This window comes from Numida meleagris, chromosome 1, assembly GCF_002078875.1.
Source record: "Numida meleagris isolate 19003 breed g44 Domestic line chromosome 1, NumMel1.0, whole genome shotgun sequence".
In the NCBI taxonomy this organism is placed as follows: Eukaryota; Metazoa; Chordata; class Aves; order Galliformes; family Numididae; genus Numida; species Numida meleagris.
Window position 1 is genome coordinate 164,011,262 of NC_034409.1, and position 24,633 is coordinate 164,035,894.

At 44.7% G+C, this 24,633-nt stretch overlaps 1 protein-coding gene and 1 long non-coding RNA gene across 5 annotated transcripts in view; both read left to right on the forward strand.

The window, feature by feature from the left end:
* Positions 7-24,633, forward strand: part of DGKH (diacylglycerol kinase eta) — a 167,604-nt gene continuing 142,977 nt past the window's right edge. For 2 of the 3 annotated variants that reach the window (XM_021375075.1, XM_021375093.1), the window contains exons 1-2: positions 7-147; positions 5,875-6,054. In XM_021375075.1, the coding sequence (XP_021230750.1) occupies positions 91-147; positions 5,875-6,054 (237 nt within the window). In that variant the 5' untranslated portion in view covers positions 7-90. Of the gene's footprint in view, positions 148-4,620; positions 5,609-5,874; positions 6,055-24,633 lie in introns of those variants that run through there. The other variant, XM_021375084.1, reaches the window with a different exon arrangement.
* LOC110387224 lies at positions 6,061-12,644 on the forward strand. 2 transcript variants are annotated; one of them, XR_002432449.1, is made up of 4 exons: positions 6,061-6,690; positions 6,814-6,890; positions 6,969-7,988; positions 8,652-12,644. It is a non-coding gene; the product is annotated as an uncharacterized LOC110387224 (long non-coding RNA). The 2 variants fall into 2 exon arrangements; XR_002432448.1 differs by having other exon boundaries at positions 6,814-7,988.

Below are 24,633 nucleotides of genomic sequence, written 5' to 3' on the forward strand. Positions count from 1 at the left end.
GCGCGCCCGAGCGGCGGCGGAGGGAGAGAGGGAGGGAGGGAAGGAGGCGGCGGCGGAACGCGCTCAGCTCCGCGCGGCGAAGGTTGGGCGATGGAGGAGCACGGGGAGCCGTCCTACAGCGCCCGCAGCCCCGCCTGGGAGGAGCTGGTAGGTACATGCGTGCCTCGCCGCGCGCGGGCATTTCCTCCGTTCCTTCCTGCTCCCTGTTGTGCGGCTCGGGCTGTCATCCCGCGGCGCGTCCCTCGGCCCCGCTGCCCCTGTGCCCGGCGGGGTCGGAGTTGGGCGTCCTGCCCTGAGCGGCACCCGGAGCCCCGCCGCCAACTTTGTCGGGAGGAGCGGGGCGGGATGGGGTACCGAGCACCGCCCTAGCACCGCGTCCCGCGAACGGGAGAGATACTCTTCCAGAGAGAGATACTCTTCCTGTTGTTATTTGTTCCTATTTAATTTCCGCAGCCGGGCTGGGAATCGCCCCCAGCTCTCGCTACGGTGGAGCCGAGCCGCGGTTGGGGCGCCCGCAGGGAGCGGGGGGCACGGGTGCCTCCGGGGGGGGGTTCCCCAGTGAGGCTGCCGCTTCGCCGTGCCTAAGCCGCTCGGAGACCCTCCTCCCAGCGAAGGAAATCGTGTCACCGGCATCCTCCGCCGGCGATAACATCAGATTTCCCCTGTCGGCGTCCCGCCGCTGGGCTTTTCTCCATTGTGCAAACACACGCACACGCACGGCGGGCGGGGAGGGCTATTAATAGCCCCTGGGTCGCCGCTCGGGAGGTCTCGGGCTGCCCGAAGGGTCAGGGCTGGGCTGTCCCTGGCCATGAACTCTGTGGGGCGATGGAAGCACGCACCGGTGCCACGGCCACGCTCCCCTTTAGGTGGCTGTGCCTCTTTTTTTTTTTTTTTTTTTTTGTGTGTGTGTAAAAAAATCATTGATGGTGTCACGCTTTTCTTCCTTTTTTTTTTTTTTTTTTTTGCCAGCCTGCACGGATCCAGCCCCCCGGTTCTATCTCTACGGGCAGTTTTAAACAGAGGAGTGGGAGAGCCACGCTTTGTCTGTGCCAGTCTGCCCACTCCCAGGAATCTCCCTGGAGATACCCGCGGTGACCTACGGCCACCCTAGCGGGATTTGCAGCCCCGTGCCCTCCCAAATACGTTTTTGCCGGCCTCGTTTTCTTGGGAAGTTGGAACAACCTCCTTTATCGCCCTCTGCGGTCCTCAGCCGCCGAAGCTGCGGCCGGAGATGCAGCTGTGATAGGGAGCACAGCTGGATGCGATGCGTTCCAGCAACATGGAGCTGACACCCACAGCAGCGCGCAAAGGCAGACCCTAGATTTTGCTTGGAGGGATGAAAACGCCGTAGGAGGAAAACGGCGAATCCCATTCCCGCGAACGCGTTATCCTATTGAACAGTGACATTTACATTGGCTGCCCGTCAGCCAAAACTCAGCCGAAAGTCGGGAGGCAGACGGGTGGCAGCCCCTCCGTACAGCTGGAGCACCCCAGCCCGCTCCCTTCTGGGCGCAGATAAACACAGATGGAGCGCTTTCTTTCTTTTTTTTTCCCCTCAGTCTCCCCCTCCCCCGATAAAGGAGAGGATTTGGGTCATGTTTATCGTTCAGTTGCTGCATTTGTTCAGGGTACACACATGAATGCAGTTTTAAGGTTAACCACTGCACTCGTTTCCTTTTGCAAGCCTTGAATTTCAGTCCAAGCACTCAGTCCTCTACCTGGTAACCTGCTGGTAAAACAGCATCTTTGTGGCAAAACTGCATCGTTCTTCTGATCGTATCGATCACCGTCTTCGATATGGGCTTTGTCTTGAAATGGGGACAAAGGGAGGAACTGCATGGGGAAGGAAAAAAGTGCCCAGAGATCTCCTTCTCTCTCTAAACATAGAAAAGGAGCAACAGGGAGAGAGAAACGGCTTGGAATTTTGCACGGTGATTACCTCTGTGAGTTGTCAGGTGTCGTTTAGGAGTGCTGTTCCTATGGCTGTTCTGGGGAGTACCTGGCTGACATCAAATGGAGCCATAGCTTCTCCTGGAAAATGTCAGAGTTGAGCTCATCTGTGCGAAATTTAGGATATCTATAAAATTCCCGGCTCACAGTTGAATGGAGAACATCTTCCCACTTCAGTAAGAGCCAAACAGCAGTAACAGAAAGCGTCAGGCTCATCCTCCGCTCTTCAAAGAGAGATTCAGGGGCTCTGTACTCCAGACCCATGCAATCCAGGCTGCAAAGTCCTATACCCTACTTCCACATCTCATATGGGACCCCAGCCTCGACTTCACCTTTTGAGATGGAGAAAAAAAACCATACATATTATCCTCCAGCTTTTAGATGCCAAAGTGACCTAGAGAAAAAGAGGTAAATACGCCTATTATGCTGGGAATCAATATTAGAGCTGGAATCATTTCTGTTCCTGGAATCAAATGATGCGTTAATCTGCATTATAAACCATAATCTCCAGAGCAGCTGGAGTGTGTATTTGGGTTTTTGGAACATCGCATATGCTTTTTAGCAATGCGCATTGTATTATCAGCACTGGAAGCTGTTTGGTGGAAAGATTCTCACAGTGCACGTATTTACCAGGGACTTTGGAATTCTTTGAATATAAAGGGCAGGGCATCAGCTGATATCAACTGCCATGACACAAATGATGTCAGTGGGGCTGTTTTGTGTCAGTTGAGAATCTTCGTTTCAGTGTCAGCCTTTCCTTACTCTTTTCACCAGTCTTCCATTGCTTTAGTAAGGACATTTAAAGGAATTATTAAGAAGTGTGAAATTGAATATGTTAGATGAAAGATATAATGCGTACACGTACCACGCGTGCTCTTCAGGAGTTTGACTCAGAGCTTATAGAAGTCTGGAGGATTTCAGCGGTGCCACTTATACCACAGCATCCATACCTGTATCCCCTGAGATGAAATCTGCTCTATGGTGCTTCTCATATTGTGTCTGGCATCAGTCACAACAGGTGTTGGAGTCAGCAGGCAGTCCTCATCCAAGGAAAGTCCCAGGGACACCTCAGGCAGCTTTACCTGGGTAAAGACTGAAGCTGGATCCTGAGCCTGTATTAATGCCTTTAAAAAACAGAACAAGTGGGAGCACTCAGAGCTTTCAAACTTTCTTTGTGCACAGAAAATTCATAAGTTTGTAGAAACAAACAACTTTCTACATGAATGCAAATGAATAACTCAAGTACTTCTTACAGTGCAACACTTGGCTTGTGTTAACACCAAACTTGCTTGGTTTTCTCTGTTTTGAGGAACTCTGAAAACTTTAGCTGGTCGCGGATTTTAGCACCTATGATTTTACAAATGCATACTTCGTAGAATCCATGTTCACTTCAGCCTGTGCTTGTGGGGCATTTCCAATTATTTGCAGAGTTCAGCTGTTCCCACTGAACTCTCCACCTTAAGTGGAAAGAGAGAACATTTCCAGTGCTTCAGATCTGAAGTTCATCAAGACAAAGTGGAAAAGACTCAAGTCGAAGGGGCAGGCCGGTGCCTTCCCCCTTGTCACTGGAACTGGATGATCATTAAGGTTCCTTCCAACCTAAGCCATTCCATGATTCAGTGGTTTTTGGGTTTGGGCAGGCAGTGGAGAGGAAGGTGGCAATGGGGATGTCCATGTGGGGACGTGTGACACCCTTTGCACGATGCACTGTGCAGGAGCTAGGGCTCATAGTTAAGCTCTGAATATGAACAGAAGCCGGAGAGCTGTATTTATTGTCCATTTGCATTGCCCATTTCACCTACAGATACTCATTTAACAGCTTTTATGTATTTGAGATGAAATGTAGTGAAGGAAACCTGTGCTGTCTGTGCAGATACCTAAGGAGATGTGCAGCAACCAAGTTATGTTTTATTCTTAAAATCTCCCAAAGGTACAAACTTCAGGTCACCAACAGAGTCAACTCTGTGACCTCCCTAAATTCAAAGGTGTTCATCCAGAATTATGGATAATGTTTCTCCTTTTCACCTTAATTCTGGAAGGTGGGTGAAATGCCTGCTTGTAAACAGTTTTGCACACAGCTTTGCACAGGATCCCAGTCATGTGGTAGAGACACAGCTGTCACATGTACTGATATTTTGAATGCTTTTTTAGCATGGGAACAAATTTAACAGTAATAGTGTTGTTCATCTAAGCACTGCTTAATTCAGTTGAATTACATGGAGTTAGTGAGTGTTGCGTTCCTGTTAGCACCCAGCATTCCTCATGTCGCAGTCCCAGACCTACGCAAACTGCATTAGCATTAATTAGCACACGATCTTGTCACCTAGTTGCAGTGTTCAGCTGTCATTTACCTTCAGAAGGCTCTGCTACCTGCAGTGAGTGAGCCGTGCTCTGTTGTAATGCGTTGTTCCTGAAGCTGCTGGGGAGGAGGAAGAGGAAGGAAGGCAGATGGGGTGACTAAGTGTAAGCTTCTCTCTTACCCTTTCTTCTTATCTGTGTCCTAAGTGAATTTAGCGCACGCTTGCTCTTGCCCAAGTTTTATCTCACATTTTTGAGAAAGGAGAACTCTCTCAGGGGAGGAATGAGACGAGCGAGGAAAAGGGACTATGCGAGAACTTCATCTAGTTTCAGATGTGGTATCAGTGGTGGGACTTTGGCCTAGTTATTATTGTAATAAGAAACATAGGTATTCACAATTCCTTTAAAACATACCTTAAAAGAAGTGATCCTACATAGAGAAGGGCAGTAGAACCTCACAGAAGTGCCTGATTTGGTGACACATACATGCGACACACCACCACCTGCACAGCTTCGTGCAGATATTTCATTTCACCTGTTACAAATAAAAGTCCCAATGAAGGAAATGGGATATTCCAATGTATGAAATCCAGCTTGCGGCACGGCGTTCGCAGCATAGGATGGGCTCTGCATTACGGTTTCGCTTTTGTTTCTCATTTGTTGCTCTGTATTTAGGTACTGCGGCACTTGCATTAGCTCATTGAGAGATGGCAGTTCCCTTTCGAGAAATATAAATAGAATTGCGGGAACAGAGAAGCCGCAAGTATTGGTTGCTTTCTCATGTTTAATCCACTCCATGCAGTTGGGACCCGTGTGTTTTATTTGGTGTTGCTGAGACTGAATGCTTATTTGGAACACTGACTACATGCAAGCCACAGTCATTTCAGAGTCCCACAATTCAGAACATGTGGTGACATTTTGAGATCCTGGGAGCTGCCAGATCTGCGATGAAAAGGGAGAAGTGACCCTTTTCTCCCCTCTCCACAAACCCGCTCTTTTGTGAAGACAACAATAACTTCGAACAAAGTAATACGAAAATTAAACGGATGTGGGAGAACAACCACGTCCCGCTTCAAGTTGATGCATCCCGTTAGACACGCTGCCTTCTCTAGACACGGCTTTTTGGTGCCGGATGCCCGTGACGCGCGGAGCACACCCGCACACCTCCCCGCAGCACCTGCACAGGTGCCCCACGCCCCGTGCCAGGCCGCTGGGCTGAGTCACCGGGACAGTGCCCACGCGTGGGCAGGGGCTGGGACCCGTTCCCCTCCGCGTCCCTGGGGGCCGTCGCCCGCTCGGCCCCTCAGCTCTTGCCGCCCGCCCGCTGCATCCTTCGCCGCGCCCGGCGCTCCCCGCGATGGTGAGGGCTCGGGGGCCAGACCTGCCCGCCCCGGCCCCTTCCGAGCGGGGAGCGGCTGCCGGCGGGCCGGGCCGTCGGAGGGGGCGGCGGAAGATGGCGGCCAGGCGGTCGGCCCCACCAGCACCCGGCTCTTCCTCGGCTCCGTCCCTCCCCCCCGCGCCGCCCCTTTCCCCACCCTCCCGCGGCCGCCTCCTCCCTCCTCCCCGGGGAGGGGAGCGGCAGCGGCTGCCCGGGCTGAGCCGGGCTCGTGTGCTCTCTCTCGGCAGGAGTCCGGGAAGATGGCCGGGGCCGAGGCGGGGATGAGCGGCGCCGGGATCCAGCAGCAGCAGCCCCAGCAGCAGCCCCAGCACCCGGCGGCGGACGAGTCGTCGGACAGCGAAGGGGAGCACGAGGGCCCCCAGAAACTCATCCGGAAAGTGTCCACCTCGGGCCAGATCCGCAGCAAGGTAAGGGGCGAGGGGACCGGAGCCCGCCGCCTCCTCCCCGCCCCGGCTCCTGACGGCGCAGCCCGCGGCCGCATCCCGCTGCCCCCCGGCCGAGGGCAGGCAGCCGTGCCTCTTCCTTCCTCCCCTCCCCTCCTCCCGGCCAGCTGCTGCGTCCACATCTGTCCCCGCTGGCAGGAAGCCCCCCGGGGCGGCGGGGCCGGAGGGGAAGCCGCCTGCCCGCGGCCGGCAGCCGCCCTGCCCTGCCCGCGTCCTGGGTGTGGGGGAAGCAGCCTCCCTCTGCTCCTCTTCCTCAGCCGCATCCCGCCCGGCCCCGCTCGCTCCTCCTGCCCCGGCCCCGAGGAGCCCCGCGGGGAGCGGTGCGGCCCCTTCGGTGGCTGCGGGTGTGTAAAGCAGCTGTCAGAGTTTCGGGGCAGCGCGTTTTTCGGCCGGCTCGGGCTGCGGAGCCGCCCCGGTGGGATTGCTTGCTTAACTTCGTGATGGATGGTGCGTTTGCATCACGGTTTTTCCTGTAAAATTAACTTCGGCGAGCACGTGTTTAAGGCTGCTTTTCTACGGAGTCGTAACCCAAGCAGAAGGATCCCATAATCTCTTGGAAAACGCTGTCCGAGTTCCATGGATGCACAAAGCCCAGCTGAGGTCATCTTCAGGCAGTAGGGCTTGGGTTCTGCATGGCTGCTCACGTGTTATTTGCTTTGCCTATCAAAGTTAGTGAGGATCTGCTCGTGTGTTCATGTGGGTTTGTGCTCTTCTTCCCTTCAGCTCCACACACTACAGCCGAAGTGCCTCTCGACAAGAAGTGTTCGTTGCTTGGCGGTAGCATTATCCCACTGTGTAAGGTGCTAAGCCGTTTTTTCCAAAAACCTCCCCAGACACCGGGTGTCACCGCCTTTTGTTGCTAAATGTTACTTTTGCAGTTGAGGTGTATGTTACCTGCTAGAGTAACCCTTCAGCTGGGCCTAACTGCTGTTACCCTACGCTGTAAGTCACGTACAAACTTCCAGCTTTAACACCTCTTCTCCGTGGCGATCTTCAAAGTGACAGATTGGTGCTTTGTCATCTCTGCCGGTGCTAGGTGTGTACAAGGCTTTGCTGTCCTAGTGGATGATGCCTGTCTAAAGAGAACGTGGGGATTCTATACAGTGTTGAAACAGTTTTGTGGGCATGGGATCCCGATGAGGTCTTACCCAGTGGTATGGGTTGGTGGGATATTGAGGGCTGTGAATGAATACCAAGCTGATCTTCTTTTAAGACAACTCTGAAAGTGATGTGCTCGGTTATCTTAGCTTGCATCCCAGTTGTGTTTCTGTGAATTGGATTTCTATGGGAAACACTGACTAGTGGCGTAATTGTTTTGTACCCTTCCTTAATACGCTGCTTTACTTGTTACAATTTGCAGTAATATGCAACTAAGAATATAAATATCTTTCCATTTAATTAAAAGTGATATATCTGCGTTAAAGATGAGACCCGCATTAAATAATTCAGAAGCACTTTATTTTATAACTCAGGATGCATTATTTAAAAGTAGCTGTATTTAGACTGACAACTCCCACTTCGTCTGAGGGTGTTGCATGTTTGCTGTTGCAGTAGTTGGTGATCAGTGGTTACACGAAACCACGAGAGCAGGGAACGTCAGGGAGCTGCACTTTCACCCAGCCAGTCCCTTTCATTCAAATCAGATTTGTTAAGCTTCACTTACTCTGTGAATGTGTTTGTAAGCTCAGGTTTTAATTAAGTGGATGGGGTTTGTCTTACAGCTAAGAATAGACTTTTGAAAGAACCCGAAACATGTACATTACATTTATCATTGATGTTCGTGGGCCATTTAACACTGTGCTGTTTTTCTCTGGAGGTTGCTTATATACTTAGTTGAAACATTTCAGCAGCGTGGTATTGATGCCTTAGCACGCAGCTGCGCCCAAAAGTCTCTGCTGGTAATTGTTTTTATTTTACTTAAGGAAGATGTTATTTTTAGATGTTTTGGTACAGTTGATCATTTGTGAAAGCTCCCATATGGTGATTCTTTGCAGACAGAACCCTTCAGCAGTGGATTTTTCTAGCGTCTATATAATGAGATTTAGCGAACATATGTATAACAGCAAAACCTTTTCCCTGGCATAAACATAGTTATGCTGATTTCTAACACCTGTAGTGCTCAGAGTGAGTTTTTAAGCTTTGTCCTCTTCTTCCTAAGTATAAACAATCGATTACTTGACCAAGGGTGAAAAACAGAATGGGAAAGTGAAAGGAAATAATCCTATAATTGAAGATGTAGTTACACTGAAGTTCGTTGCTTCTTTATGATATGCTGATCACACGCTTTCTGCTCTGCTTAGAAATCTGTAGTCCAGTTTTGCTTACTCACATTGAGTAGTAACTTCCTCTCTGAATGGCTTGGCTGAGTTCAGTGGAACTACTTTTACGGTACATTGCTCCTAGAAGTAGATGGGTGTGGATGGGTGATAGGGCTGAACATCTCTGTAACTTTTATTCTTGATGTACTTGTAAACTACACGTACTTATTTCTCACGTTTTTAGAGTATGTGCGAGGCACGTCTTGTGCTGAAATATGGTCACTATTTATTTCCCTGGTACAGAAAACCTGAGGATCAACACGCTCTAGTTCCTGCAAAACTGAGGAGGAGACAAGTATTCAGTGGGACAACACCTTGCGTATATCTAGGAGCTGTTCACTCAAGCTGCAGTCTTGTTTATAGGGTGATGCTGTGGCAGTAGAGAAGCCAGGACCGAAATTATTTAGCACTTCTACGAGACTAAAGACAACGTCTTTGAACCTTATCCTGGAAGCTGTTGCATTTGTGGAGAACATATGTGTTCCCTGGAGAAAACGCAGCAGAACAAACAGGTGGCAAGTGCCCTGTGAAGTCTGAGCGGTTTTGAGCTGAAATCCCAAATGAGAAGTGTTGAAGCAGTTCTTGACTTCATGACGTCTACTGGCAGTTTCTCCCTATCTCTGAGACCTCAGTATCTAGTACATAAAAAGTGTCCTGGTAAAACTGCTTTTTGAAATATATGTGTTTTATTTTATTTATTTTTTATGAGGATATTTGAAATCTGTGTTCAGTTTTGAAGCAGTGTGTATGATGATGATGTACAAGTAGTGTTATACTGGGGAGTTAAATCATGCAAAGTTCTCCCTGCATCTGCATCAAATTTGGCTTCTTCACTTTTAAAGATGCTGGTTAAGACAGTGCTCGTGCCTTTCTTAAACAAAACAGATGATTTCATTTCTTCGGGGCTGCAGTATGAAAACTCTGCCTGTCATCAGCTAGGTCCTAGTTTCTTTAAAGTTAACTGCTGTAGTGTGAAGTACATTCCTCACAAAGATGGTCTTGTTTTAGTCCTTTATAGCTGGAACCTTTTGAGAAAGGAAGGCTCAGATTAGCACTGACACTGTTGGTTTTTTTTTTTCCCTGCTCATCATGGGAGTGAGCACAAGAAAATAGATGAAGTGGTGCCTGGATGCTTGGATGCAGAATAGTTAGATGAGCACGGTGGTAGTTCCTGCTCTTGTCTTGAGTACTCTCTGCTAGAAAGTGGATATGAAAAACAGCACTTTCACTGCTGACCTGGCTTCCCACTGTAATGGCTCCATGTGCTCTTAACAGGAAAGCTCTGTTGGATGTGTGTTTTGCTCTCAAATCTGCTATTGGGTATCACACCTGTGCTTGTTTTTGGTTAAAGGAGACATTCTGGAGCAGGAGGTATGAAATTGGAGATGCGAGAAAATAGGGTGTAGTTAATGAGAGAAACACACTTGGAACACATCAAGGAGAATGCTTTCTTCACTTCCTTCACCCAAACATTTTGTTTTGTTTGCTTGTTTTTTTAATAATGAAATTAGTATAATGTAGGGGATTTTCTGAAGCATGGCTGTGTTATAATTAGTGGAGATGATAGTATTATTTAGCTAAATTGCAAGAGTTATTACTAGAATTATCTTATCTGAGGTCTTAATATATGTTTTTAAGATATCTTAAATCATTATGGAGTAATAAAAGTGAATTAATTAAATTCCCACTGTGTTTTTATTGCTCTTAGTGGATAACACCAGCCATTTAGGAACTGAGCCTTCAGAAAGTTTCTAAACTCTTCCATATGGTGACGTTTCACAGTGCCAAGTCCCAGTAGTCACTTCCTGTTTGTTTCTGGTATACGTTTCTCTTCGATTACTATAGCTTGTTAATTCCTCTAAACATTATGTGCTATTGTTGGTGTTGGTGCTAGACCTCATGTACGTCATTCTCTGCAATGTCATCTGCTTTATTTAGCTTTTATTATTTGGTAGGTGCTGATTTACTCAGCTAAGTCGTGGTTGATTTCTTTCTGACTAAGGAAACATGGCTTTTATGTTCCAGAAGTTGTCAAGAGAATGCCATGGTAGCAGATGTAACCCTAATCTGGATTCTGTATGTGCATTAGAATTGTCTGAATCTGCATGGCTTCGAAATGCATTGTAATTTGCAATTTATTTTGCAACTGCAGTAACAGAAGTAGTGTTGCTAAACTATATCATCGTGTTTACACAGCATGGGGCAGAACTAAAGTGACCCAGTGCATAGCAATCATCCTTGACTTCTTGGCACTTGACAGTGCCTACTCAAAAGATTTAAGGGTGCTGCAGGGTATTTGTCTGCAGTATTATGTTTTCCATAATTTTCATTCTACAGTTAAATCAGCTGCCTGCTGTATGCTCTGTATATCCATTATGGCAAGGTGTCCCACCAACAGTTTTTTACAACTGTTTTAAAATCCCTGCCAAATTTGAATCCCTCCTTGTATTGTGGGAGCTTTAACCACATTTCCAAGTTAAGTGTTCAGAATCAGTTGTCAGTTTTATATATGTATGTGTATTATTCATACAATCACAGAATGGCTTGGATTGGAAGGGACCTTAAAGCCCATCCGGTTCCAACCCCCTGCTGTGGGCAGTGCCACCCACCAGCTCAGGCTGCCCAGGCCCCATCCAACCTGGCCTTGAGTGCCTCCAGGGATGGGGCACCCACAGCTCCTCTGGGCAAGAGTTCTGGAGCACATCTGGGAGAAGCAAAATAATTTACAGTGTGTAATGGTATGTAATATTTCTTGCTTTTCCTACTTGATGCGTCTCTATGTACTCTTTCAAAAAAGAGTCCATTAATGGAAAATTTCAGACAGGGACACAGTAGTTCTGGGAAGTTAAAAATGACTGAATGTGCTCTATGTAGAAGGGAGTCGGGTTAGCCTGGAAAGAGTTACGCTGTTTAAGACAGAGTGGTCATTACCACTCCAAATTCTGACACGTTTGTATCAAACTGAAATGAAATCTGCTAAGGCATTATAGTGATGCATGTATTGGCAAAGTTTAAATTGCTAGTAAAGTACCAGATAGGAGGAGTTTGTGATGTCTTCTTCAGTGAATATTTGCAAGCAGGTCTTCAAAGAAAATGTTGCTTTTGTTTTTTGTTTGTTTTCTTTTTCTTTCTAGAATTGTTAAAGGATTAATGTGATTTTGTGTTGAAAAATAACATGAATTACACTTTTTTTTTTCCCTCAGACAGCTAGTGAACTGTGAATGTGGGAAAAAAAGACAAGATAATCACACTCTCATCTTTAATATAAGAGGCTCTGATTTTGTTTTGTATTTTTGCCTTTCTGCCAAAAAGATCAGGTGGAACACATTGAGCTTGTTCTGCAATTTAGGGAGAAATCTGGTTTTAAGAAGCACAAGAAGAGACTATTTCAAGAACAAGTGACAACTGGGATTCTCTTTCTGAGGTGTCTTATCTTGTGAACTTCATGTGCGCAGTCCACAGTCATGGCAGAGCTCAAGAAAGGACTATCCTATAGCTGGATCTTTATCCATGTGAGGCTATATAGATCATTTGTGGACATTTTGATTTGTTTCCAGCAGCTACGTCAGGATCCAAGATGCCACAGTGCTGTATGATTGCTGTATGACTACTGTATGACTAGCTGGGCTATCCAGCGTAGCTTTGTATGTGTAACAGAACACACGGAATGACAGTGATTTTGTAATTGAGGTAGTGATCAAAAGAATATTTTGTCTGGCTGTCACAGAGCCTTTAGCTGAAGGGAAGTATCAAATCCTCTTGACTATCTGAAGACGATAAAAGGCAGCTTAGACCAACGCTCTTGCTCTGGAACGTTACAAAGGGCTAAGGGTTTTCTATTTAATAATGTTACTGTCATTTTCTTTGAACTCTGACCAACTGCCCTTCTGGTAAGGGTTCTACAAAACAGCATGTATAGTGTGGAGGCTTCAAAACCTACACTCAGCAAGAAGGTAATATTGTGTTGTGTATTGATGTGTGGACTCATTGAAGCTCAAAATATGGAGTTTTGGATGTAAGATCGTGCTTCTGTAGTAGTTTTGACGTTCTGGATTTTTTTTTCCTCTTCTGATAGGAGTGATTAATGCAGGACTCAGTGTCTTGTGAAGGTAGTTCAGTAGCTTACCAAGAGTGATGCTAGTGGAGGAACCACAGGAAGTGCATTTTGTTCTGCTTGGCCATTATTGTTTTTTTTTGAGGTTCTTCTGTGTTGGTTTTTGTTGTTGTGTTGTTTTTTTTTTTCCACGTAATGTTTGCTATTGTTATTTCTGATACAGGTGGATGTGAAATTAAAAAGCTATTGATAGCATGGCTAGCTTTGTTCACTCCTTTCAGTTTTATGCGGATGCCTGGATCTGTCTTAAAGGAAAAAAACAAAACAAAACACTGTTCCTTGAAACTCTGCATTTGCCACCTTTTTACATCACTGTTTTATCTTTTCTCATCTTGTCTTCAAAGTATAAGTTGCATTCTCCAAAATCTTTAAAAAACAAGGGTCAGGCTACTAAATAGCACAGTAAGCCATGGCTCTGTTGTACTAAGTTCAAGCCACAATGCTCAGTTTGCTAACAATGGTGTAATAGCCAAGCTGGATGGCATCCATAACATAGATCCCCCATGTTGCAATGAAAAGAAGTGCCATTCTTTCTTGATGTAAATGCTATATTTATCACAACAAACAAGCTTAACACTGACCCCAAACATTGTTTCACTGATACGCTAAACATAAGAACATGGAATTAGAGACTATTTAAAATGCAATAAGAGATTTATTCTAGTAAAACAGTTAAGCGTATGCTGAAACACTTCAGTCGTCCTGTACACTTTTACGTGATTAATTACTTCTTAAAATTAAGCTGGAGCTTAAGTGCTTGTTGGATGTGGGCCATAGAAATTTTGTACTCAAAGTCAGAACATGGTTGACTTAAAACTTTTACCGTGTTGGAATTATCCTGATATATTGCACAATTATGAAGAAATAACAAATAATTTTTTTCCAGGTTTTTTTTTTTTTTTTCATTTGACTAATGTTCTTGCTTGGAAATATTTCAGTGCTTAGATACTGAAGGCACGATAACTGGTCTATGCTCCTGGGACGTTTAAGATTATTGTAATGAAATCGGCAAGGCTTCCTAATTGATGACAATTGATTTGTTTATTACAGGAGTGGTGTGAGATTTATGATGATCTGAACCATTCATTTCCTTGCCTTTAAGTGTTTGGGTCTTGTAAATGGTGTGAGAGAGCTCTGCGTTGTTGTCACTAAGCAACCTTAATAGGGTTTTGGAGCTGAGGAGCAGCGCGTTGCTGGTGACGCTCCCCGTGCTTTTGCTGGCTGGGAAAGAGGATGAACCCCTCAGTGGTAGCTGCCGGAGGATGCATGCAGCCAATTGCAAGGCTTTTAGATGTGCCCCTGCTGAAGGAAGCCGGCCGTGCCGGTGCTGTCGTTTTGCACTTCTGGCACAGCTTCGTGCTGGGAAGATCTGCCTCGGTCTTTTATGCCTGTTGAGAATTAAGTGGATCTAAAGGGCCGTCATGCTGCTCTGGTCAGTTATGTCCTGTTGTGTGGCTGCTTAAATTTAGCAACTCTGTTTGGCTGTCTTCGGTCTGGCAGCTGGTAGTCCTGCGAACTGCCGTAGTGCTGGGGAGCAGGAGGGAGGTCAGCGGCCTCCCAGCTCCCGGTGACATAAGAAGCTCAGGACATCGTGAAGCTCACCAGAAGCCATCAGGCAGACTTCTTCCCTCGCTGTGCACACTTCGTGTTGGTTGTGAGAACAGGCACACGCTTCTGTGTTTGTTTTAATGCTCCCATAGAGACATCTTGCCAATCGTCTCCTTCTTTCCTTCCTGCTGCTGTCCCTGTTTCTTCAGGAGCTGCAGCTGAGAAAGGGCAGCACCCCTTTCCCTTTCAGCCTCTGTGACTCTGCAAGGTTTCTCCCTCCCAGTAATGCCCATGAAAAGAGGAGTTTCCAAACCTCAAACTTTGGCTGGGTGTGGAGTCTCAGAGAGGGTGCAGGTCTATGAGGTTGCTCCCCTGGATTGCTTCGCTCCATGCTGCCTGTATGGAGGGCACTGATGTCATGGGAGCAGACGTTCACTGGGGAGCTGCTGGCTTGAAAACGAATGTACCTTTTTTGATGAATTTTCAGGTGCTATTGTCATTTTTTGCCTGGTATCTTGGATGGCTTCACATGAGTTATTGTATTGACAAACATTGATTGCCTCTGTCTCAGCTTTCTGGTTGAGCAAAAGTGTAAAAGAGAGTGCAAAAAGTGGTTGTGATGAGTGAAGCATCCTATCACTTGGTGCATACAGTAATTCCTTCATGTTAACTTGCTGTATTTATAATGGACAGATTCTTCCTGGGAGGAATGCTGAGAACTTATAGGTCTGCAGCGGGGTCTTGGTATAACTGAATTACTTGGGTCTGAGATGAAGAGCAAATGGTTCCGATTAAACCACAGCTTTTAACGAAATACAAAATGTTTTTGTTTACACAACTTCTCGTTAAAGGCAAAACAAACAAAAAGAGCTGTGAAGCCCGAGGTCCTATCTGATGTTGTTAACCTCCATCTTTTTTCTTTCAAATGAGTTAACTGAGCAAACTGTGCAGGTAATCTGGAAGTTTGCGTTATAATGCTTTTGTGGAGGGAAAAGAGAACTTAAGAGGGGTTTCTTTTGTAGCTCGGTTAACTGCAGCTTGGGTTTTATTTTTTGCTACAAAGAATGAACGATGAATGAATCCTGGGTTAATGTGAATACTTGTATGCTGTTTCTTGTCTGCTTCTGGAAAAAAAGGGACTTTACCTGTACTGGTTAGCATGTTGGGGCCTGTGCTTGCATCCTCTCTGCTAGCTGGCAGGCTTCCTTCCTATCCCCACTTGCTAATTTTATAAAATCTCGAAACAAAAGTGCTCTGGGCTTTGGAAGGTTGTCAGTTTCGTACCTATGTCCCTGATGCTTCCTTGAAAGACTGTATTCTGCTGCTTCCTCAACCTTTCAAAGGCAAAGAAGGTAATAAGAAGTACAGAACTTTTGATGAGCTCTTGTCAAAAGGAAGCTATTAAATGTGCTGGCAACATCAAGCTGCATGGTTAAATCCCGTTGGTACTTCTGCATATTATCTCATGTTACCTGGTGTTCCCAGGTGAACGTGATAGCTGTGCATAGCTGTGGGTTTGAAAAGAATACATAATCTCCGTTCCAGTTTCTTTAACCTTTGTGTGGTTCTGATTACATGTACACTTCAGACAATCTTGGTTCTTGCATAAAGAGATCAGCACTTCAGTCTGCGTGTGTGCATGAATACGTACCAATGTTAATTTCTTTTATCCTTTTTGCTTGCATGCTTTAGGGCAAAAAAAGCCAACAGATCAAGTCGGTTTTGTGCTTGGTCGGTGAGGGGAGGAGATGAAAGGAGTTAACATCATAGGTTCTGCTCCTTCCCCACCCTTCCTCAGCAGTTTTACAAAGGGCTGCTATTTCAGATTACCCTTTGAGCCTGTGATAAACCTGTGTCCCTGGGAGGCTGCCTCACAGAGAGCAGTTGGAAATGACTGGGAGATTTTATATTTTTCTATTTGAGCTAAAACAAAAAAATCTGCAGCCAGGGAAAGAGGTAAATGAGCTTCTGCTGAGCCTTATGCTGAGGATGATTAAACCTTTTCTTTGAAATACACACTAAGGTTATTTATAGCTCATCTGCAGTTGAAATTACCATGCGTAGGTGTGAGAGAATATAGAAAGGGGCTTTTTGTAGGTAAAAAGTATTTATGGGGGTTGGTACGGAAGCATAATAATTATTTGGGTTGGAAAGGACTTACAGAGTGCCACTGCCATCCTTAGAGGAGGGATGCTTTCAAAACAGCGTAAGGTTGCTCAGAGCCATTCTTTGCAAATAACGTTTTACGCATCACCAGAATGTGTCTGGCTCCTGATACATTTTAAATTAGATATTCTCTGTTTTCTTCATACACAAGTGTTAAGGATAACTTGTGTCTGCTCAGGAAGATTTGTCAGCAGGTAAAGGCTTGTTTAAATACCTTCAGAAACAAAAAAATTAAATGACTTCTTTTCTATGGTACAAGTTTAGAAAAGATTGTAGAAGGTAAAAAGTGCCTTAATTTCCCTCCCTCCGCTACCTTATAGCACGAAATAGGAGTGATGTTCTGTCTATCGTGTAAGGTGCCAGAGTACACTTGGCGTACCTAATTTGGAGTGCTTTAAATAGCTTTCTGTTTGCATTACAGATAAGTGTGTGAATACAGATCAGTGGTATGGAATCATGTCACGTCCTGTCAAGTTCTAAAACCTTTCTCCTCTCTCTAAACCTCTCTAGACAGATTTCTGTCTAAAATAGCACTGGCTGATTTGCCATAAGACTGATTCAAATTAAAATTTGAATGGACACTCCTGGGAGCTGGGAACTAAACTCCTTTATGACAAAAGGAAATGACAAAAACTGGAGTTATTTCCATGTTGTTGTTGTTCTGCGTCACTTTGGATGACCCCAGGTTTGACCAAGATGCAGAACAGCGCCATTGAGGGTGACTGGTTCATGGTGCACCATCTCCACAGTTCCACTCGTATCACGGTTCCACCAGCAGAGGTGATGTTGAGGGATCGTGAGGGTGGCACAGAATAGGACCCATCAAATGCAGCAAAGAGATGCTCAACGTGAGGACTTGGTGACAGTAGGCTCTCTGACCCTTTGTGTCCTGGATATACTTAGTGTTTTCTCTCTCCTAAACATTTTGCCATTATTAAACATCTCTGATAGTGTAGTTTAGCTGCAAGGCTGGCTGTCTCCTCTTTGAGCCTCAACTTGATCTTCCCTTTTACTTGACCTTGTGCCACTTAAACTTTGTGGGTCTTGAGTTCTTGCTAATACCACTAATCAGTCATGGTAAGACATATGGTTATGGAAGAATACCAATACCAGCTCTTCTCCCCAGGGTGTTAAGCGATACTCAACTTCTGATTCTATGTGTGCACAATTCTGTAGTATACAAGAAAGCATTTATGTTTTCTTTCATTAGGTATGCAATGTAATTTATAGAAAAATAAACCTATATTAACTTACATGACAAAATTAATATGTAATATCCACAGGAAAAAAAATAGTTGTTGAACATGCTGAATTTAATGATGGCTTTTGTTTTAATTGCAAAATTACCCTATTTTCTAGGTGGAGAGGTTGAAAATCATGAGCAGTATCTTGTTAAATGGTATAATAGCCTGAGTTTTTCCTTCCTTTATCACAGAATTGCAGAACTGTAGGGGTTGGAAGGGCCCATCTAGTCCAGCCCCCTGCTAAAGCAGGTTCTTTAGAGCAGGTTACACTGGAAGTGTGACTGAATCTGCACTTAATTTTTACTCTAGGGAATGGAGCTTATAGTGAGAATTTCTATACATCCTATGTGAAAATGTTTATAGTACATGAGAACTGCCCCAGAAGTAAGGCCTCCTATTTTATGATGTTGGCCCACGATGTCTGAGGCAGATGTCGGTGGTACAGCAGTAGAGGTTGAACCTTCCCACCAGTATCCGATTACGTTTTGTTGCCATGTGACAGATGGCAGCAGAGGGGCACTCTGACAGAATAGTGCCTGACATGGAAGTGCATATGAAGGAAAGGTGTGTCATTGGATTCCTCCATGTGAAAAAAGATCGCTCCCTTTAACATTCTTCAGTGCAGGTTTTTATGAGCGTGGCATGCAGGCTCTTGTTCATCGCTGGTGAAAATGCATAGCTAGTGGTGGTGACTGTGTTGAAAAATAGTTTTTTGTGGCTGAGAATTTGCTCTATATTTGCTCTATTAAATACTGTTATTGTGTTCTTTGTACTTGTTATATTTTCCATGGAAATAAATAGGAGGCATTACTTTCAGAGCAAATTACGTGTGTCTGTGTGTATATATTGTATACATAGTTAAGCACTGTGTATAGCTTGAATGTTCTTCTCTTTACAGATGTTTCTTTGAGGCTTAACATTTGGGAAAAGCAGTGCCAGGGTGAAGTCTGAAGTTCAGGCAGTTCCCTGACAAAGTTCAGAGTAGTGCCCATTATAGAAACACTGTTTATATTGCTCCAGTTAAGAACATCATAGCATGTCTATTACAACTTTTGCTTTTTATATGTTGGCTATAAAAACTAATTCTAAACTGAAAAAAGAATGTAGTCTTGATGTTTTATTACTTAGAGTTAAAATATAGTGAAAGGCCATTTGAGAGTATTCAAGAATAAGTGCTGCTCTGATTGCAGTCTCTCTTGGCAACCTAGGCTGGGTTCATTGCACACAGGCAAGCAGCTGCCGGAGCGCTGGTGGGAGGTTTTTGTCTTTGTTGTTATTTTCACAAGTTGCATAGAGAAGAGTACAATTTGAAATGTCAGCATCCTGGGATTTGGACAACAGGGTTGGATATGCTCAGTGTTCCTAAAAGCTTTTGTGGAAGAGAGTGGAGAATGGAGAGGGCAGCCAGCGTGATTCCTCAGTGCAATTTAAATGCAGTGTAACGTGTAGGACAGCGTCCTTCTGAAACAAGATGAAAGCATACGTAGAAGATACTTTACTGTTTGCACACAAACTTGAGAAACTGCTTTTTGGGCACTGTCTTGGACACCTGGAACTATCACATCACAGTAAATAATTAAACTGTCTCTTTCAGTGACCTGAAAGTCTCTCTTTTTTTTTTTTTGACTTAAGCGTGGACATAATGTTGCTGGTGAATGGATTATTTATTTATTTTCTTTTAGCTTTTAGGGTGTCTTCCCCTGTCATCATGGCCAGTGGAAGCTTAAATGAAAGCTCAGTGTAGGAGTGCGAGTGCAGTGCATCAGCCAGGAGTGTGTAGTACTCCATCTACTTGAACCAGATATAAAGAAATATGGAGTAACACTGGAACAGGTGTGAGCGTGTGTGACTTAGTACTTTGTGCACCGTGCTTCCTACACACCTTACCTTCTCACTTCACGCTGAGGAATTTTATGGCAAACAAGAAACAGGATTTAAATGCCTATAGGTCGCGCTTGCTGCTGCACATGTGCCCCTAAAATTACCATGGGACAGCTTGGTCAGTAAGGTGATCTGAGGGTTTTAGATCTGTAGCACCATATCCGCTATTGCATGTAGTAGTGGTTTTTAACAGCTTTTCTCCCACAAATTTTTGTATGTGACTAGCTGATGCTTATGGGACAAGCTTAATTCTGTGGGTGGATCTTAAAAGGGAAGATGTTGCCTGGAGGGCATATTCAGCCTATGAAAGTGCTCATTATTTTACTACAATCTGTAGCTCCTGAGGCACTCAATTTTTTTCTTTTTGCCTTACTTCTCCTCAGGTGGGTCCCTACCCATGAATTTGTGATGTTATTTCAGTTAAGAGTGTGTTTTTAATTGCTGTTATCTGAGTCCAAATAGTAAAAACATGACTGGCTGTCTTCTTAGAAATGCAGCTAACCTGTTCCCTTTTTATGGATTGAAATGATGATTTCCAAAGCCTTTCATGTCTTCTGAGGGTAAGAACCTGTTCTAATTTGAGGACAGTTTTTTCTTGGTTGGTGCTAGGCAGATGTGGAAGGTGATGTAGGCTAATGGGGTCAAAGGACTGGGATGTGGTTGCAGGTATTGGAAGCCCTTCTGTATGTATAAACTTTTCATTTCACAGATGTGTGTCTACTGAAATGTGTATTCCCCTGCTGTAGTTACCTGTGAGGCCAATGAATGTACCTGTGACATTATGTTATATTTTAAAGCCTATCTGTCAAGCTAGACAGGCCATAGAATCATAGAATGGCCTGGGCTGAAAAGGACCTCAAAGATCATCGAGTCTCAACCCCCCTGCCAAGTGCAGGGTCGCCAACCACTAGACCAGGCTGCCCAGAGCCACGTCCAGCCTGGCCTTGAATGCCTCCAAGGACGGGGCATCCACAACCTCCCTGGGCAACCTGTTCCAGTGCGTCACCACCCTCTGTGTGAAAAACTTCCTCCTAAGTTTTTATAGCCTAAGTCCTCCTAAGTTTTTATAGTTTTTAAGCCATATTCTGCTCCCTCTCAGCGCCACTCCCCAGAATGATCTTGGGGATTCTTCAGAAGTTATTTTAATTTCTGAGGAGAAAATTACAACTCCTAAGCTAAGACAGATACTATAGAATTTATTGAACATTTGCTTACAAAGCCTTTTAATTTTCTCTTTAGTTGAACTGTATACTTCTGAGCTGTTGTGGCATGTCTGTGAGGTCTCTTGGTTGCTCTGGTGAGAAGGGGGGAATGGCCACAAATGAACTCTTTCAATTTAAGTCATTTTCTGTTCTTGTGTGTTTTTCTTTTCTAAAACGACTGGATGGGTTCAAAGGACTTAAGTGTATCAGTGGACCTTGGGGCAGGGTACTGGGCCATAGTGTCAATCAGATATGGCAGAGCAATGGTCAACAGCTGTATTCTTGGCTGGGTTACATATAATTACCTATTGTGAAAGCAGCCATATAGGAATCCTGGGCTGCATCAAAAGAAGCGTGGTCAGCAGGGCAAGGGAAGTGATCCTGCTCCTGTATTCTGCACTGTGAGACCTCACTTGGAGTACTGCATCCAGATGTGGAGTCCTCAGTAGAGGAGAGACATGGACCTGTTGGAGAGCATCCAGAGGAGGGTCACTAAATTGATCCAAGGGATGGAACCCCTCCCCTGTGCGGACAGGCTGAGAGTTCAGCCTGGAGAAGAGAAGGCTCTGAGGAGACCTGAGAGTGGCCTTTCAGTATCTGAAAGGGGGGCTGTAAGAAGGAAGGGGACAGACTCTTTAGCAGGATCCTTTGTGATAGGACAAGGGGAAATGGTTTCAAACTAAAAAGGGGGGATATTTAGACTGAACATAAGGAAGAGGTTTTTTACAAAATAAGGGTAGTGAGATGCTGGAAGAGGTTGCCCGGAGAGGTGTTGGATTCCCCATCCCTGGAGACATTCAAGGTCAGGCTGGATGGGGCTCTGAGCAACCCAATCGAGCTGTAGGTATCCCTGTTCATTGCAGGGGAGTTGGACTAGATGACCTTTAAAGATCCCTTTCAGCTCTGAGGATTCTATGATTCTGTAATTCTATGAGTTTGTGCTGAAGTGGGGTCCATGCACTGCTTGTCCATATGTCAAACATAGGAGACCTATTGTACTTTGGGAAAACAATAAAAATGTTGGGGTGTAATTATATGTGCTAAGCTTTCTTGTTTACAGCTTGTACTTCAGATTTACTTTATCAGAAGAATACATGCAACGTGCCTCTTCCTGTGAGGTGTTTTCTTTTTTTTTTTCTTTGTTTTTTTCCCTCTGTATCAGCTTTATTTTCAGTTGTTATACTGAAGACATGTCTGTCTGGAAGATGGTGGTGCTGCACAGAGATGCCCTCGCCAGCCCGAAATGAACTTGCTTGCCTTCTGGATCCAGCATAGCCATGTTGTTCTTTGTTCCCAAAGGAGCTAATTAGCTGGAGTGTTACATCATGCTACAGTGGTTATCTTGCTTCCAGTTCCAATGTACTTCATTTAGCGATAGCTTACATATCTCTGCAAAACACTGCACTGTATTGTTCAGGCCTGTCCCAAAATATGAGGAGAGATTTATAGCAGGGTGCTCAATCCTACTTCCTTATTTCTTCGCTCTTTGTACTGTGGTGAATTAGCTCCTCAGTTTGGGATGATTTCTTCCATGCTGCTGAAGATCTCTTTTTGCACACAGGGAGCAATTCTTCTCTCTCTTTTTCTTTTTGTCTTTGTGTGGCTCATCACTAAACTCACCTCTCCGCACCTGGAACAGCCCTCACTGCTTCACCCGCTCAGGGTAACAATGGCCCTAGGAGCAGCCTGCTGCAGTTCTATGAGCTTACTTGGAAGCACGATATTTGAAGGACTGTGTAAGAAGAGAGAGGGAGAAGGAGAGGAGAATCCAGAACCTTGCTTCTGCTCTCTGTAGGGACATTGTTTGCTTTTTCTCACCTGAATAGTGCAATGAAATATGGCTAGCAGTGCTGCGGTACCTGCATGCCTTAAAACTCCAGGAGAATCTTTGTTGCTGTCTTCACACAAGGACCTAGGTTAGAGGATATAGAAAATGGCATGAGGAAGAACTGTCTCATGTTTTCACCACCTTCATTTTTTTCCCAGTAAAGAGTTACGTAAAGCTGAAGCAGAAGGAGATTGGATCTGCCCTAGTCCAAATAAAAATGCCTACACCATGAGGTGGTCTGATCAGGATCAGAGCTTCCCTGTTTCAGAATTTTCCAATGTGTGTTTGTTGCTTTCTTTATTTGTTTGGATTTTAAAATCGTTCATTGACCTAAGAAATATAGTTATTGTAGTTAACAATACTGTTGTAACATGCACTGACAAAATCCAGATAACTCAAAGTTGGGCTGACACTTGATCCTTTACTCATACTATTGTTCCATAATATTTTTTCCTCCATGACATCATGAACTATGAAAGTGCCAACATTTTTTTTTTCAAGCTGCCTAGTCTTTTCTTCCTTCGTGCCATAACCTTTATGCTTAAAAATAACTTATTTTTCTTTGTGTTTAGTGCATGTTTTGAGAGGAAGCTGATCACCATGTGAGAATGTTTAACATCTGCAGTGGTTTTACCACCACATATTCAAAGTAGTTGGCACAAGCATTTATCTGCAGGGGTACAATGACATTTTTCTCAGCAGCTGTATCCATGACAACAACTGGGAATGTCCATGCTTCCTCTTTAGTTTTCAGAAGGATATGAATTCTTACTTTCCTAATGAAATGCCGGGAAGAAAAAGCTATGCAGTTTTAATCAAGCTGGTTTCACTTCAGCCATTCAACAATGGGCTCTCCCAGGTGCTTTAGTGTCAGAGTAGCAAAAGAGCAGAACTAAAATGGGTGTATCCCCATATCCTGAGAGAAGAGTGAGTGAGCCTTTGTTTCATGGTCACCTGCTACAATCTAGTGTGAACTGTACAAGTGTTTGAAAAGTGATGTGCTTGGGAAGTTCATTTTGTTTTCAGCGTTAACATCTGTACAAAGTGTATAATTTAATGTGTTTAAGTTCAGAGATGTAAGGAGTAGCGTATTGTGTTACAGAAATGAATTTCATAACAACAAAACTGTTCTCCATGTGAGCAGAAAGATTAAAATGACTCCTGAGTAGCGTGCTGCCCATTTTCAAACATAGCAGATGGTAGGTGGAGTGGTACAGTGGTACAGGAGCAATAGATTGGGCAGCTCTTTCAGAGCACTCAGCACCCAGGAAATCCAGCGTGACTTACGCGTCTGAACTAGAGTCATTAATACTGAATGCTCTTGAAATGTTGAAGGTGTTCTGTTATGAATATAGCTGAAGTAGGAGAATGAAAAAAAGGGCCTGGGTAACTTTATTTTCATTTGCACAGAAATCTGAATTCAAGGACGAAGCCAATGTACACATCCTGCTAATATATAGGCTGCCAAAACCCAGCACTTTCGTAGGAGCTGAGATTTTGATTGCTGTGAAAATTAAAGTGTGAGGCTTATTGCTTTGAGAGGCTTAACATCCATGTTAACACCTCTTCTGCATGCTCTCTTTTCGGACCTCGTGAGTAATTTCTGGACTTCCCAGAAGATTCAGCTATACTTCATACTAGGTTTCAATGCAGGAAAAAAAAATACTGATCATGACAGATGATAGAAGTATTTAAACTGATTTATTACAGTTAACTCTACAAATGTTGTGTAGATTTTGTTCAGAGAAACGTGACTGTGGGAAGTGGGGTAAAAGACATCTTTCTTACTGTTATTTTCTGCCTTCTGCTGTCTTGAGAACAGAGGGGCAATTTGCACCTTTATTTTTGGGCATTTGCAGGAAAACAGGGGAGCCACAGAAGCGATGGAAGGAGATTGAAGCAGACAGTTCTTAGAAGCCCAGAGCAAGCTCAGTTGGTGAAAGCCCTGAGAATTGCCAGTCTACAAGGAAGAGTTCAAAGAAGGGGCTTGGTAGTCCCATGGGTAGTCAGGGAGAGTTTGCATGCAGTTGTTAAATGTTTCACTTTGCAGTTCTGAATTTTTGCTATTGATGGAAGTGATTGTTAATTATATGTTGTCATAAAGTATTGGCTTCAGGGTTGGAACTGTTTGTAGTCTTTTGCTGTGTGTACATCAAGGGAAGGAGGGTGGAGGCTGACTGGCTGGCTGATGGTTCTGTCGCACCACCCAACCTCGGTTTATAGCTGTGAAGGCTGAGATGAA